At 46.1% G+C, this 16,769-nt stretch overlaps 1 protein-coding gene across 1 annotated transcript in view; it reads right to left on the minus strand.

The window, feature by feature from the left end:
* Positions 1–16,769, minus strand: part of PDILT (protein disulfide isomerase like, testis expressed) — a 35,086-nt gene that overhangs the window by 10,263 nt on the left and 8,054 nt on the right. The window contains exons 2-6 of the mRNA XM_057695730.1: positions 13,723–13,929; positions 6,237–6,370; positions 3,782–3,919; positions 779–889; positions 570–695 (exon numbers count right to left, since the gene is read on the minus strand). Of these exons, the coding sequence (XP_057551713.1) occupies positions 570–695; positions 779–889; positions 3,782–3,919; positions 6,237–6,370; positions 13,723–13,929 (716 nt within the window). The remainder of the gene's footprint in view (positions 1–569; positions 696–778; positions 890–3,781; positions 3,920–6,236; positions 6,371–13,722; positions 13,930–16,769) is intronic.

Below are 16,769 nucleotides of genomic sequence, written 5' to 3' on the forward strand. Positions count from 1 at the left end.
GTACATGTGTTCATTGCTTTACATACAGCACTTCTAATTCTTGCTATAACTCCCCGTTTTACACAGAGGTGACTGAGACTGACAGGTTAAACTCACCTAAGACAAAATTGCTTGTAAGAGGAAGATAATTTGAACCTAGGTCTATTGATGCTGAAGCCTGAACCTCAGCAACTGCCTGTCTATGCTGCTTCACACCTTCAGGCTTTTCACATTGCCTGACCTCAGGCAGGAGTGGTTTTTCCTTCCCATCACCTTCAGGCCAAATGCTAGCCACACCGCAGTCACCCGCTCTTAGTGGAGCACGGTCCTTCGAAAAAGCAGCCAAACCAATCATGTTCTTATAGTAGACGTCTCAAAAAGATGAGGGAAGAAGGAGCAAAGGTTTGGTGAGAAAGAAAGAGACACTCGACAGGAAGAAGAATGCAAATCAGGAGATTGGTGTGCAAAGGAATATGCCAATCCTTCCTGGATTAATTTAGAATCAGCAAGGCAGTTGGATGGCATCCGGGTCTACAGGTCTTGGATTCCTATCCAAAGAGCCCCAAAGAGCAGTGGCAACTTCCACAAACCTTGTTTTGAAATTTCTTCAATGCCATCTTATAATGCTGCATTATCGTACCAAATGACTTGGAGCTTTTGGAGACGAAGAGCAACATGTGATTCAGGATGTTCAATTCGTAAATCAGATCCTTATTCTGAAATTAAAAGGAAATTAAAGGTCATTCTGTACACACAGCTGCCCCAGCTACCCTTCTCCCAGGGCCCTTTGCTCACTGACCTCAGTGTTGTATTCAATAACAAAATTTGTGAGGTGCTGTTTTATGAGTTGATTGAGGATATGTTTGTTGGTATTGTCATTAATGAGCTCCTGGCGGTTCACAATGTTTCCCTTGGACAAAAGAAGAAAATCGTTAGAGGGCAGTAGCATCCATGATGTAGGCACTAAATAAATATAAACAGCACAAACTTCCCCTTGGATTAAAGGAAAACACCGTGGTAACAGGTGTAACACAAAATCTAAATACTTAATAAATAGGGACGGCTGGGCAGATTAGCCTGAGGATGGGATACAGGTACGTGGGAGCCATGAAAATCTCCAGTCTACCGAGACGGGGAGTATAATTGACTGACAGCCCCAGCTGCCTCGCTCTGAAATCCATCAACATATTTGTGCTGATGCTGACCAGTTTCTCACACGCTGCTCCTGACCAATGAATCTGTCAGGGATACTAAGGCATGCCCATTTCTGGGAGATGCAGGACTTCTCTTATAGGGGACTTTAATGAACTTTCTTAGAACAACACTGCAGTCAAGGACTCTTCCATCCCACATTCCTTCCTTCCAAAGGGTCGGATTTGCATCATGATCTGATACGTTTTCCCCAGTTCCCTCTCTGTTTTCCTTCAAAGGCATTTCCCCTAATCTTTTGCAGGACTAATCCTGGCTGATGACTGTTTTCAGAAGGACCTGGATAAACACAGGAAATGATACAATTCTCTGTAGCCCAGGATCAGAGTCTGTGGGGGAAGCAGAAAGAAGCAGCTATCTCCTTATTTCTCTTTACTCCTCATTTCCTTCTCTTCATCTACAGTAATCCCACCCTCTAGTCCAAACCCTGGACTCCTGCAAAAGTCTCCTAACGGTCTTCCAGTTTCTCCTCCCTGCTTACCTTCAATCTATCCCCCACACTTCAGCCAGAGTGATGTTTATAAAATGCAACTCTTACTTAAACACTTCATAGGCCCTATTGTTCTCTGGATAAAGCCTACACTCTTTTCTGGTCATAGCAATAGTTTAATAACACTAATTAGATTTATGGAGAGCTCATGTTGTATCAGCCATAGTTCTAAATATGTTATATGCATTAACTCATTTAATCCTCACAGCATCTCACTGAGCTATATACTATTATTTTGCTCATTTTACAGTTGAGGAAACTGAGGTACAGAGAAGTAAAGTGACTTCCCAGGGTTGCTAAGCTAGTAAGAGGTGCAGCCAAGATTCCAACCCAGGCAATATGAACCATATTCTTAACCATTAATTTAGACTAAATCTCTCCTAAATGCATTTCCAAGTTTGCTATCTGTTTTTTAATTTTGTGACTGGGTTTGTTCTGCAGAGTTTTAAGATTTTTGTATGGTCCAAATTTATCATTATTTCTTTTCGTAATTTCTGGGGTTTGTCATGCTTTATAAAGGGGCTTTTCCCCTCCCTCCAATGTTAGAAAGCAAACTCTACCATGGCATCTTCTAGTCTTTCCATGGTTTCATTGCTATATTTTAAAATCAGGGCTCAATCTGGAATTTAATGTGGTGGAAGGAGTGATATATGGATTTAGCTTCAGTTTTATTTTTTCAAATGGCTACCCAATTGTCTCAATGCTAGTCACTCAATAACATATTTTCCCTACTGGCCTAAAATGTCATCTTTATCATACACTAAATTTCCATATGCATTTTGATCTACTTCTGGACTCTATGTTGTCCATTCAAAAACACAAATCAAGTTATTTTATTCTCCAAGTTAGAATCTTTCAGTGACTTCCATGGGTCTAAGTAAAACAGTCTCTATGAGAAGATTTCTCTCTGAAAGTCAACCAGCATCTGGATATCACTCCACCTACTTCCTGTATGGCCTTGGGCAAGTAACCTAACCTCTCTGAGCCATGTCTATAAGTAACATGGTTATTGCAAGGATTTAACTTTGTGTGGGGAGGGAGTAATACATGTTCCAGGAACCAGACCACAGTGTCTAGAGCAACAAAAATTTTTTGTAATGATGGAAATGCTCTGTAAATCAATGCTATTGAATACAGTAGCCACTATCTACTAATGGCTAGTTTGATCAAAGAACTAAAATTTTAATTTAATTTTAATGTAAACAGTCACGTGACTAGTGGTTGCCATATTGGACAGCTCAGATCTAGATCCCAGAGTGGGAGAGGAGGAAGGTTTGTAATAGATGTTAGACTGTGGAAGGCCTTCTGGGCCTCATCAGGGACTTATTTTTATCTAAAAATTATAGGAAGCTGTTAAACAGCTTTCACTTGGAAGGAGGAAAGTGACCATCAGATTTTAACTTTGGAAAAGTTTCTCTTTAGAGGATTAGATAAATTGTGGTAGACTAGTTGGATGTATGTTGCATTAGGCTGTGGAATATGAATGGTCACTGGATCTAGGATGGTAACAGTAGAAAGAAATGGATATTTCACAGGATATTTTGGATTTAAAAATCAATAGGATTGGGCTCATGGTTCAGTTATGAGGGATGGAGATGAGGAAGGTGTTAGAATGATGCCTAGGTGTTCAGCTTTGCTTACAGAGCAGTTGGGAGAGATGGTGACACCATTCATTGAGAGAGAAAAAACACTAGAAGAGGATTTGGAGGGGAGATTATGACTTTAAGCTTGGCCATGTTGAGACATCTGGTGATGGAAATAAAGGTCTGGAGATTAAAGAAGTCTGGCTGGAGATGGAGATTTGTAAGTCATGGGTGTATGGACTGATGGGGAAGGGAGGATGGACTAGAAGAAAACACAGGGCAGAAAATTGAGCCTTAATTAAAGACATTCACTGGTTAAGGAAAGGAGGAACTCCCAGTGAAAACGGCTAGAAAGGCCAGAGAGACAGCAGAAGATTGTGATTTCCCAGAAACCGACTAGTCCAATGCCACTTAGCTCACAAGTGCAGAACCAAAATTTATATCCAAAGCCCATACATACATGCATGGGTCATTATTTTGAACTAGAGACCCCTCACTAGCAATAATACCAAAGCCCTACCTTTTTGAACACCAGAACACTGTCAAGGGTGACATGGAAACGCCCAAAGACATTTTTAATCAATACCACTCCAAATGTTAGCTCTGGGAAGTCTCTGATCACATCATAGAACAATTCCGCTGGTTCTTCCTCTAAATCCTGTTTGGGAAGAGATGTTAGATGAGGCTTTGATAGAGAGCAAAATGCCTGGCTTTTTTAAGGACAGGGTGAAAATCGTGACTAACTTGTCTCTTCACCTTCCCGAGTTCTGTGGTTTTCCCGGGCCACCTAAATCCACTTTCATGAATATTTCATACCCAGAATACTTCTATGCCTATGACTAAGGCCAAAATAGGCAAATCCACACAGAGGAATGGAGAGAATCGATAAACTTGACCTTTTCCAAGTATTAGAGTGAAGACTGTTCTAACACAGTTGCTTTCAGAAGAGGCCATTGATTGGACCACGTGTAGTACCAGATATGAACTTGATATCAAGCTATGGTTGTAGTTTCAGCATATATTCTTTAGCTTGAAAGAAAATTGGGGCCCAAAACAATGGCAAAATGTAGGATGGGCCAGAAAAAGGTACAAACTCTCCCCACGTATAAATATAACCCAGAAGTTCTGACTTCTACTCAGAGAAGGGGAGTCCTCAGAGTTACAGCAAATGAGTCAAGATGTATAAGAAACTCATTCTCCAAAAGCAAAAACAATTTGCAAATTACTTATTATTCAGCGATGTTCTAAACAGACCCCCAAAAGATCAGTTATGCTCTCAAACCCAGCTCAACAGGAGCAGGGGGCTGGCGGTGGTAGCGGCGGTCTGGCGGCGGCTGCTGCGTGCCGGGCGCGGAGCGGGGCCGCGGAGCCCCGGGGAGGCGCGAGGCAGGCGGCCGGCGGGCGGCGGGCGGGGCGCCGGGGCACAGCCCAGCCGGGGGTCTGGGCGGGATGCGCTCCGGGGCAACTCGGAGCCGGCACGGCCTAGCCCGAGCGGCGCATCTCCCGACTGGCGTGAGCCGCATTCTGGCCTCCCCGCACCGCTGGCCGGGGCCCATGCGGCGGGTGCCCCGGGCTCCGCGCCTTCCCTTCCTCCCCTTCCTCCAAGCTTCTCTGTTCCCTCCGCGGAGATGCCCGCGCCCCGTGCAGCGCCCGGGCCCTAGCCTACCCACGCTGAAGGAGCGGGACACCGAGCAGCTTTTCCACCTCGAAATGACAGTCACTGAAGCCTCGCACAGGATGAGTGATTGCTTTGGCTGGAAAAGCCCACCCGACAGCTGAGGGTCTGGTGAAGTTCTGAAGAGCTGATGTTCCTGAACGCCCACTGCATGAGGACTCAGTCAAGCGCAGGGCAGGGCCACTGCACAGGTTGCCGTGACCCGCCCAATTAAAGATGTAGCCGCAGACGTGAAGACGGAGGTCTCTCATGTTTCGAGCGATGGAAGGCAAAGTACCCACGCAGCCTTGCTGCTGTGGACTACAGTGCAGCTGTCTGGGGAAGATGCACCTGTGTGTTGGAGCCGAACCAGCTCATGGATCATCGTTTTTACTTGAAATAATAATTGATGGACAGACTATAGTTATTCATACTTCAGGATTTAGTGGACGTTTGCTTGCCAGTGATAAAATCCAAGTTTTCAAGCAAAAATTAGAATTTTGCAAAACTTGTATTTGTCAGACTTTTTTGATGAGATCGGTGGTAAGATGAACGGAATGTGATTTTTTTTTTTTTGATATTGCATGAAATGCCAGTATTTGGAAATTCTGCATAAGTCGGTGAAGGAATATTTCCTAAATTATCAGTGGGTAATATAGGCATTCAAAGCGGAAGATGACAGATGGATTTTAATGTAAAAGTACGCAAAAGGTTCATCAATGAAATTTCAGATTGCACATTGCAGCTAGCCTTTCAAAACTACTACTTGTGGAGTTTTGGTCTAGTATCAAAGAATAAAATCCTCAATATTTGAAAGGCTATTAAATTCCATTTTCCAAGTACACATCTATGTGAAATGAGATTTTCTTTATATCTTTCAACCAAAACAACATATGAAAACACACTGAATGCAGAAGCAGATATGAGAAGTTGGCCCTCTTTCATTAAGCTAAAGTGATGTACAAGAATATAAAACAGTACAACTCGTTATCAATTTCATTTTGTTTCAGAAATAGTTTCTTCATTTAAAAAATTTATATTATTTTGAATGAATAAAAATAATTTAAAAAGTTCAATATATGTCAATCTCCTCTCCTCTCTCCCCATTAATGGCCACCTTTGTAGTTAGCTTCTCTTACCATTTCAGCTTCCATTTTTTCTTTATTTTTTATCCTGCAGTTCCCCCAGAAAAGCAGCTTATTGAAAAAGAATGGACATAGAATTAACCTAAATGGAAGATCTCGCCTCACCCCACCCACCCTCCCAGACACAGGAGTCCTCATCAGTTGAGAAGCCACCTCCCACTTCTTGGACACAGTACCTGGAAGAAGCCAATGATGACCAAGGGCCTGGAGTTCACAAACGCTGCTATCTCGTTGGTGTCAGAGAACAAAAATGCTTTCTGGCTAATTTGTCTTCTCAACCAAACAACCAAGGCAGTAGATTCAACCACTCCTGGAAAGAAAGAGACAATTCAATGGATCCCACAGAAGTTTTCTTTGAACTGGAACAGGCCTGTCTTCTCCAAGTTAAATAAATAGAAACTTCTTGTCTTGGATTCCCATCCCTTGAAGGCCAATGTCAGTTCCTCCTCTCCTCCCCACCTGAGCTCCAAGGCATGAACATTAGCAAGAGCAGCTAAGCTTTACTGAGCACTTACCTAGGACCCGGCACTATGCTGAGCATTTTGCAGGTATTACATTTTTTTTTTTAATAGAAAATGTTCAAGCAAACAGCCCAGGCGTATTCATGCACCACAGACACAGCAAAGACAGCTAACATGGCAGCTGACTTGAACTTCTTTGTGAAAAACCAGAGAAAGTCCTTGTAAGGATAGTAATATAGCCAGTCATCGACCACCACATTCCAGATCCTATAATAGAGTATGATGTGGAGTTCCACCATAACCCTATGGGATACACATTCTCTCCATTTTGCAGATGAGGAAATTGAGGTTCAACTTGCCTTTGGCCACCCAACTAGGGAACCTGGGACTCAAACCTGGGAGGAAGCATGCCCAGCCGGGTTTTCTTATTCACCCCTCAAAGTGACAGGAAGACGAACTTATTTTTTTTAAAGATAAAATTTTAAAATGTAAACAAAAAGACCAGCTAGCTCTGCACCCTTGGGAAAGTTTCATTATCTCCCTGTATCTCCAGTTCCTTAGCTGAGACACAGATGTCCACTAAAGTCATATATCCTGACTTCCATTTCTCAGCTATCATAGGGGAAGTGCCAAGCACACAAAAAGCTTCTAAAATTGGGATACATCTACCATATCTGGGGAGACATAAAGGTGTGCCAGAATGTACACAAGCCTACAGATGGAACTGTGCTGGCTAGGCTTGTCAATTTCATATGATGGTAGGTAATGTAAAATATTATTTTCTGTCAAAGCCTGCTAAAGAATAGAATGGATCATTTAAAATGAGTTTATACTTTACAGGTCTTTTAGAGTCTGTCATACAGAGTGAAGTAAGCCGGAAAGAGACAAACAAATACCGTACACTAACACATATATATGGAATCTAAAATCATGGTACTGATGAACCTAGTGGTAGGGGAAGAATAAAGACACAGATGCAGAGAACGGCCTTGAGGACACAGTGGGGGCAGGGGAAGTTGGGATGAAGTGAGAGAGTAGCATTGACATATAGGCACTACCAAATGTAAAATGGATGGCTAGTGGGAAGCTTCTGTATAGCACAGGGAGATCAACTTGATGCTTGGTGACAACCTAGAGGGGTGGGATGGGGAGGGTGGGAAGGAGGCTCAAGAGGGAGGGGATGTGGGGATATATGTATAAATATAGCTGCTACACTTTGTTGTACAGCAGAAACTAACAACATTGTAAAGCAATTATAGTCCAATAAAGATCTGAAAAAAAATAGTTCCTCAAAAAAAAATAAAAATAAAATGAGTTTATGACCTAAAGCAATGTTTGTTGTGAGTAGCTTTGGATGACATATTGGGTTGGCCAAAACAAACTTTTTTAAAAGACCTTTAAAATACCTTTATTCCTTCTCTCACTATTCATTCCTTCATTCATTCATTCATTTGATAAATATGCACTGGGTGCCTATTACATTACTGAGCGCTGTGCTTGGTCCTGGGGATAAAATGGTGAGCAGAAACAAGACATTGCCACTGCTATGCAGCTCTCATTCTATTGAGGACAACCATTAAATAATTGCACAAACAAGTGTATAAGCACACCCATAGTGAGTATTCAGAAGCAAAGTTCTATGAACCTGTAGGAAAGATACATGGCCTAGACTGTGAAGTCAAGGAGGGCTTCCTGAAGGAAAAACTTATGAGCTGAAAAATGAAGGATACATAGAAGTTAATAGGAAGCAACTGGAGAAGGAAAGGCAGCGAAAACAGCCTGTGCAAAGGCCCTGTGGCAGGACAAATTGCTGCCTGGGGCTTGAGGAATGCACACTGAGTTGCTAAATCAACTGGAAAGGACATGATTTTCAGTATCTTTGCTTACCTTTTCCAAGAACATTAGATGTTTTAAAATTTATAATGAAGTATGTTTACATGCATAAAGGTACACAAATTATAATGTATAGTTTGATGAATTTTCATAAAATGAATACCCAAGTGTAAGTACCACCCAGATAAAGAAATAGAATGTTTTCAGCCCTCAGAAGTCCCCACTGTGCCCCCTCCCAGCCTCTACCCCACCCACACCTAGAGGTAACCATTATCCTAACTTCTAACAGCCTGCTCTTGAACTTCATATAAACAGAGTCATGCAGATCTGGCTTCATTATATGTGTGAAATTCCTCCATGTTGTACTTGTAGATTCTTTCCCACTGCGTGAATATTCCACAGCTTACTTATCCATTTCCTGTAAACGGGCATTTGGCTTGTTTACAGTTTGGGGAGATTAAGAATTAATTCTTGGGCATGTCTCTAGGGGCACATTGTTTGCACTTCTGTTGGGTACATGCCCAGGAGAAGAATTTCTGGTCATGGGGATGCTGTGTGGATACAGATTAGGCCATTTAAAAAGCCACAGTGAGGCCTCTAAAAGTTCCTAAGAGGATGATGTGGTGGTCTCAAGGGACAGAAGAGGCGGGGGAGGCTTCACGCCACCCTCAGACCATGGCTCTCCACCCACTGCAGTCATCCCTCCTGGACAGCAGCCCCAAGGTTGAGTTTCTGGTTTCACAGTGGTCCAAGCCATCTTTTAGGAAGAAAGAGGCACATATCATGAAAACAAACTCTTTCTCTCAAAGGCTTTGCCTGAAAAAATTATGTTTTAAGTGACCTGAAAGGAATTGGTTTAGAAATTCTGAAAATGCCAAAAAAGGTGAATAAAACCCCTCCCAATGGGTGTGAATTTCAGGTCATCAGAACCATTGCTGTGACTTGCCTTTGTGCTGCTCTGTCCCTCTGTCCTCCCTCCATCCACATCCTTATCCTCCAGCTCACTGTGCTTGGCATCCACCAGTCCCTCCACCTGGGCTGTCCTTTCCTCTCAGCTCTCAAGGGCATCTCATCCTGCTTATTTAATTCTCAGTTTGGTCTTTTCTTCCTCTCCCCTCAATAATTCTCTGTGTTATGACCTGTTGTATTTTCTTCATTGAGTCTGTTTCTGAAGTTTTGATTTTATGCTAACTTTCTCAGTAGCTCCTGAGGGGGAACAGAATATGCCACCTCAAATTCTATTACTTTGGCATCTTGGTTTGAATTAAAGTTACTTGAGAAACAGTCTGTGCAACGAGGATGTTCTGACCCTCCTTTGTGCCTCCAAAAGCAGGAAATAAATCTCCCATGTGGGGGGTACCCTCCCTATACCAGGGGGTTAGCCCACATCTTTATCACCAGACATAGGGATTTAAAGTCAACAAGGCTATATAAACAAACCTTGTTAGTGCCTCACGAATTTGCTACCCCAAGCCCAAACCCCTTTGTCTTGTCACACTTCTTTACAACTTTATTGTTTCTTTGCCTAAAAGGTGTAAAATCTGCCTGCTTTGTCACTTTTTAAGCCTCGCATCTTTGGAACTCCCGTGCATATGAAATTAAATTTGTTTCTCTTCTGTTAATCTCTCATGTCAATTTAATTATTAGACCAGCCAAAGAACCTAGAAGGGAAGAAAGGAAGAGTTTTCTTCCCCTGCATCCTGTAATGTCTGGCTCATAGTAGGTGCTCGGGAAATAATCATGGGGTGAATGAAACGTTAGATAAGTTGGTCTGAGGGAACATGATCTTGGACCCTCTTCTCTGGGATGGATGAACTCCGTTTGCCCCTCAGACCCTGTAGGACCGAGATAGCTCTGAACTTGGCAAACACTTTGTTTCTGAGTGCCTACCAGTTGGGCGCTGTCCCCTCTGGGCAGGTGCCTCTCCTGGTGCTCGGCTCTGAGCCAGAGGACTCGGTGACAACTGAGGTGTGAACACCTGTCAATGATTAGCTGGGGCCGTGGCTCCGGTGCGTGTAATTCCAGGCTCAAGCTGTGAATGCATCACTCATGGAGGGCCTGGAGGCAGCCCAGACCCCCCCTCTAGGGAGACGGCCAAGGCCAAGCCTCCCACCATCAGTCCTAGGAGACCAGAGGAGAACCTGGACTTGAGTCAACAGGGACTAAACCCCACCTGCCTCTGAGGGAAGTTTTCATCAAAGTCACAAGGCAGAAGGTCAGTAAAGCGCTGCCACCCCCTTAGCTCAGGGAAGCCTGTCAAGTGGCAGAACTGGCACTGGTCCTTCTTTTTAGGAAGTGAGAAATAGAGGCTGCCTCAAGTTCTCACAGCTCGGGCTGGTCCTAAAATCCAAGCTCTGGCTCCATCCCTGCATCCCACTGCCTCTTTCCGTGGTTGGGGGCACTACTGAGGAAGATGGGGATGGTCAAGCCCAGTACAAATATGGGCTGGCTCCTTACCCCAGGCCTGCTGCAGTGGGGCCCTTGCAATTCCACCCCATTCAAACTCAAAATATGCATTAAAAATGCAAGTGCTTCAGGCCCGGGACTAGGGTCAGGAAACTAATAGCTTGAGGATACTAATAACCACATGTGCCGTTTTCTGAGAGGACAGCACACTGCACAGCAGGGGTCAGCCTGCCGGCCAAATCTGACCTGCCAACTAATTTTATCATTAAAGTTTTCTTGGGATGCAGGCACACCACGTGTTTGTGTGTGGCTCCTTTCTCACGGCACCTGCAGAGGTAAATATTTCAACAGCCTGGCCTGTAAGACCTAAAATATTACCTTCTGGTCCTTTAGAGAAAACGTTTGTGGGTCCCACTGCTGGCTAGGTGGGGAGCCTTGCAAGTTATTCCATTCCCTCCACCTCAGTTTCCCCATCGTAGAAACACCTTCTACGCTGTGTTGTGACATCTGAGAAGGGTCTAGAACAGTGCCTGGAGCCCCGTAAATTCTTCAGATGTGGGCAGACTTAGTCCTTCTTCCCAGGAACCCTCGGTGGTAGATGCCTTTACCACCCCACTTTACAGATGACGAAATCAGAATTTGAGAAGAGGACGTGATTGTTCCTCAGGTACGTAGTGAGGATTTGAAGCCGAGGTGTCCAACAGCTCTGGTAGCTTTTTCAGAGGCCCCAGGAAAGGAGGTGAGATTGGCCTCTGCCCCTGTGCTCTCAGTTGAGTAGACAATGAGGAAGATACAATTCTGTGAGATGAGATCTTAGAGGGGGAAGTGCAGGTGCTGTGGGACCACAGAAAAGGGGCAGGCACCCTGATCCAGGCAACCAGGGGAGACTTCTTGGAGGGGGTGATGGTGAAGCTTCCTGATGGCAGAGGGGGTTCCAGGCACTGGCTCCCAGCACAAAGGTGGCTGAGACAGTCTGGAAGTCACCATGCTGTCACCTTTGTACCTCTAAGTGGAGCTGGACTGTCCTTCAGGAGGCAAGGGCATCCTAGAGCCTGAGCTACTCCATGAGCAGATACGGACTTTGACAAATGAACCTGGGGCTTCTGGTTTCTTCACAGCCCTCTCCTAAACCAACACAACACAAAGGGCTCCTCGCTTATGGTCAGTGGGTGGCCATTGAGGTTTGTCACTTGCTGCACAGGAAGCAGCAGTCTTTGTCCCTTCTCTCACTCCCGCCTTTTCTCCCTATCTCTTTCTCTTCCCCCTTCACACACCATCGCTCCTACAAACCAGCTGGGAGCCTCAAGGCTGAAGTCTTTTATGCAACCTCCCCTGAAGCTGGCTGTTCCACAAGTGTGGGCTGTGTGGCTCACCCACTCCGTGTCCATTCTGGGAACTGCAAGACATTCTGCATCCCCTGCACACGGTGGTCCGCTCCCCCCTGCCCCTTTGGTTCTTGTAACAACTCTCAAACAGGCTTATTGTAAACCTGCTAAATGCCAAGCCCTGCAAAAGACAAACTCAGTTTTCTGAGATTCAATCATTCAACATACAGAATGGGAACATCTACTAACATAATAAAGGGCACCTCTGTGTTCATCAGTTTTATTCCATCCATCCATCCATCCATCCATCCATCCATCCATCGTGCCTACCTTTATGCATCCGTGTATTTAATGCTTTCTAAAATTAGGACCTACTCTGTGCCACACTGAGGCACAAAATTCTTCAAATTTTCACAGCATCAAGATAGGGCTTGACATATGGTCGGTTCTTAATAAAAGGGTGTGGAGTAAGTGGAGGAATACGTTAACTAAATGGACGGTGATAGAAGCTACAGGGTTTGGTAGTCACCCTGTCTCAAACCTGCTATAGGTTCTAGCACCTCCCAGTCTCCCTTTCGGTCACCCAGTGCTTCCTTGGCCTGGACCCTGTCAAAATCATTCCAAAGTGGAAGAGTGTGGTGGCAGTGGGGAGTCAGGTGAGTTAGGAACTCACTCTCTGGTCTTCGTAGTTTACAAACCATGTACCTCACTGTTCCACCTCATGGTGCCTCCAGGGCCCACCAGCTGAGATGCAAGCTGTGGTGGAGGCAGCTGCATGTCCTCCAACATCTATTTTTTTTCTTTATGGACATAGAGCAGGGCCATATTTCACAGCCTTTCAGTTGGGTGGAGCCACCCAGCAGAATTCTGGTCCGTGGGATGAAATAGAAGCAATATTCACCACCTCCAGGCCGGGGCCATGGATACCACCGGTGCGGCTCCTTTGCCTGCCAGCACCAATTGCTGGCCAGATACAGAGGGGGCAGCAGGAGGCTCGGAGGTCCTAGGGAGGAGCAGAGCCACAGACTGGAAGGGACCTGGGTTCTTGAAAGACTGTGTGGAGCAGGGGCTCCCCCACCTCCACCCTCCAGCTGCTAACTGGGTTCGGCGCAAGCAGGAAATAAATTTGTAGTTCTGGGACTTCCCTGGTGGGGCAGTGGTTAAGAATCTGCCTGCCAATGCAGGGGACACGGGTTCGATCCCTGGTCCAGGAAGATCCCACATGCCACATAGCAACTAAGCCCGTGCGCCACAAATACTGAGCCTGTGCTCTAGAGCCCGCGAGCCACAACTACTGAGCCCATGTGCCGCAACAACTGACACCTGTGCACCTAGAGCCCGTGCTCTGCAACAAGAGAAGCCACCACAATGAGAAGCCCGTGCACTGCAAGGAAGAGTAGCTCCCACCCTCTGCAACTAGAGAAAGCCCATGTGCAGCAACAAAGACCCAATGCAGCCAATAAATAAAAAATAAATTAAAAAAACTGATAATCCAAGAAACTTTGTCATTGTGACAGAGATAACCAAATTCAAAATAAATAAATAAATAAACCAGACTTGTAATTCTAAGTCACTGAGATGCAGGTGTTGTGTTTCCACAGGTAGCATTACCTTGATTGACACAGAAGAATCCTTACCTTTGCAGCTGATGGGCTCCAATCTGTTCCCCTCAAAAAACAGCTTCAACTCTGGAGCCTTCTTGACATCAAACTCCTTCTGAAGTTCCTTTTCAACCGTGATGTCCACTTTGCCAAAGCCAACCCCATTCTTGCCTTTGCCCACGATCTCCACTGCTTTGCCCAGCTCCTCAGCTAAGTTCCTGGATTGCTCTGAGGATGGGTTGTCTGAAAGAGCCAGTGTGAAGAGAGAAGTCACTAGAGCGTCCCATCCATCCCCATCTCCCAAGGAGGAGGCTTGGTTTGGCTTGCTTAGCTCCTGGGCTCTCCTCGTGCTCCACTGCGGGCAGGTAGATTCAGAAATGGGACAGGATGTGAGAACCATGGTTCATGAAACTGGTCCGTCTGGGAGACACACATTGGGTTTCTTCGGGTTTGGCAACACTGGAAGCAATACAACAGGGGACAGCTTAATCTCTCGAAGGTCCACTTTCCTCACCGATAAAGTGGGGAAGTGGTGGCCACCTCGCGAAGCTGTCAGAGTCAAAGGACTTATCTAACAATCAGTTATACAGTGTTATCACTTTCTAAGAGTTTTATATGGATTAAGTCATTTAGTCTTCCTACTACCCCTATGGGGTAGGGACTGCTATTATTATCTCACTGTCACAGATGAGGAAACTGTTGCACAGTTGAGAGGACCTCCTCACCCAAGGCCACGTGGCAGCAGGAGGGACAGCAGTATTGGACCCATGCATTCTGGCTCTCTGACCTCCACTGGGCACGTCCACCCCTTAGCACAGTGCCTGGACCTCACTCAGTATATCATGCACTCTTATTAGCACTGTTACATTTTTTAATTAATTAATTTATTTATTTCATTGGCCGTGTTGGGTCTTTTTTTGCTGTGCGTGGGCTTTCTTTACTTGCGGTGAGTGGGGGCTACTCTTTGTTGCGGTGTGCGAGCTCCTCATTGCCGTGGCTTCTCTTGTTGCAGAGCACGGGTTCTAGGTGCGTGGGCTTCAGTAGTTGCAGCACATGGGCTCCATAGTTGTGGCTCACGGGCTCTAAAGCGCAGGCTCAGTAGATGTGGCGCACGGGCTTAGTTGCTCCGTGGCATGTGGGATCTTCCTGGAGCAGGGATGGAACCGATGTCCCCTGCATTGGCAGGCAAGTTCTTAACCACTGTGCCACCTAGGAAGCCCTAGCACTGTCATTATTGTAAAATTTCTATCAGAAATTATAGTGGGCAGGGAGAGAGAGCGAGAGGAAGGAAGGTGAGGGGATAGAAAGAGAGAGAGAGAAGGGGGGAGGGAGAGAGAGGGAGAGAGAGAAGGGGGAGAGAGAGAAGGGGGAGAGAGGGGGGAGGGAGAGAAAGGGAGGAGGAGAGACAGGGAGGGAGAAAGAGCAAATGAATGAGTGCCATCTGGTGGAAATTCCTGGAGCTAACAGGCCAAGTTGGGCCCCTCCGGTTGCCCCGTATCTGCATGTGATATGGCAGGGGACGTTCTGGTGGAAAGAAGGCCAGATAAGGGAAGGGTAAGGATGGAGGGAGATTATGATGATCCTCTACCCACTCAGCCCATCCCCCTTGGTGCGGGGTGTAGAAGAGACCTGACACTGTCGTTGCAGATTCCTTGGCCTCTCACGTTGCTGGGCGGTGGGGTGGTGGTAGGAGTGAGGGGCCCTTTCCTGGAAAGAGCCTCAGGGGCTGGCATGTGATCCCAGCAGCAAGGAGGTCTTCCTGGCCTAAATGGGAGGGGCTAAAAGGCAATCCCTTAGCCTCCCTTCCTCCTGACAGCACTTAGAGACTGCAGGCCCCTGCGGGTCCCTCACCAGCAGGTACCTGCAGCAGGTGGGCTGAGCCAGTCTAGGGGTCATTGTTCCCTTTCAGGTCAGAGAACACTTTATCTTCGTTAAACTCCCTCGTCCATCTGGAGCACTTGGAAAAAGTACAACTCACTTCCACTGCCGTGGGCAAGTTCCAAGTCTGATAGAGAGGGCTTTTGTAAGGCAAAACCCAGAAAACCAGGCCTGGGACAGCTGACTGCCCCATTGCCAGTCAGCACACCTGCTCCAGGGCGGGAACCCAAAAGTGAATGATTGTTTTCATTAAACTCCCAATCGATGGCCGGGAAGTGGGACTTTCTGCCTCCCTTGTAGATCAATGCCTCCCCAGTTCCTGCTCTGTCCCTTCGACGACCCCATCCATCACCACCAGTGGGTGCTGGCCTGTCGCCTGCCACTCTGGCCTGCTGGCCTCTCCTCTGGCTTCCTTGTGGATTTAGCCGTGCCTGGCTCAGGCTGCTGACTGACAGAGCATCCAAATCTGAGTTTCTAAGGGTAAGAGCTGGAGGTGAGAGAAACATTTGTCCAAACAGTGGAGTTTTTGAGCTTCCACACACAACCCAGTGCTCTTCGGTGTCCAAAATGGAAGTGAGAGAAAGAGGTTGTGACAGCTGGGGTCTGAGATCCGGCTGGATGGGGGCTGACAGGGTCCGTCATGGGATGCGCTCATTCTCTCATCTGACAAATCTTTTTTTAGACTCTTCCATGTACCAGGAACTGTTTTAGGTATCTGGGACTTAGTGAACAGATTGATAAAAATCACGGCTCTCAATGCAGAAGGCAGAGAATAAACAAAATAGAGAAGCAGACTATATTCTATATTAGATGCTACGTGCTATGGAGAAAAAAGAAGCAGAGGTGGAAGCTGGGAGTGTCGCGGGAAAGGAGTTTAAGTAGGGAGGCAACGGGAGGGCTCACTGAGAAGGAACATGTTAATAAAGACTGAAGGAGATGAGGGAGCAAGCTGTGTGCTTGCTCACAGGAGGGAGGGACTTCCAGGCAAAGGAGCCATCAGGGCAAAGGCCCTGAGGTGGGAGCATGTGCAGCATGTTTGAGGATGACCAGAAGTGTACTGGGTCTGGAGCAGGATGAGCTGGGGTGAGGTCAGGTGACACAGGCCTGTAGACCATTGAATAGACTTTGGCCTTTCCTCTGAGGGTTGTGAAAAGGTACTGCAGGGTTTGGGGCAGAGTTAGATGTGATGACTTACATTTTTACTG

This window comes from Hippopotamus amphibius, chromosome 9 (assembly GCF_030028045.1).
Source record: "Hippopotamus amphibius kiboko isolate mHipAmp2 chromosome 9, mHipAmp2.hap2, whole genome shotgun sequence".
Classification (NCBI taxonomy): domain Eukaryota; kingdom Metazoa; phylum Chordata; class Mammalia; order Artiodactyla; family Hippopotamidae; genus Hippopotamus; species Hippopotamus amphibius.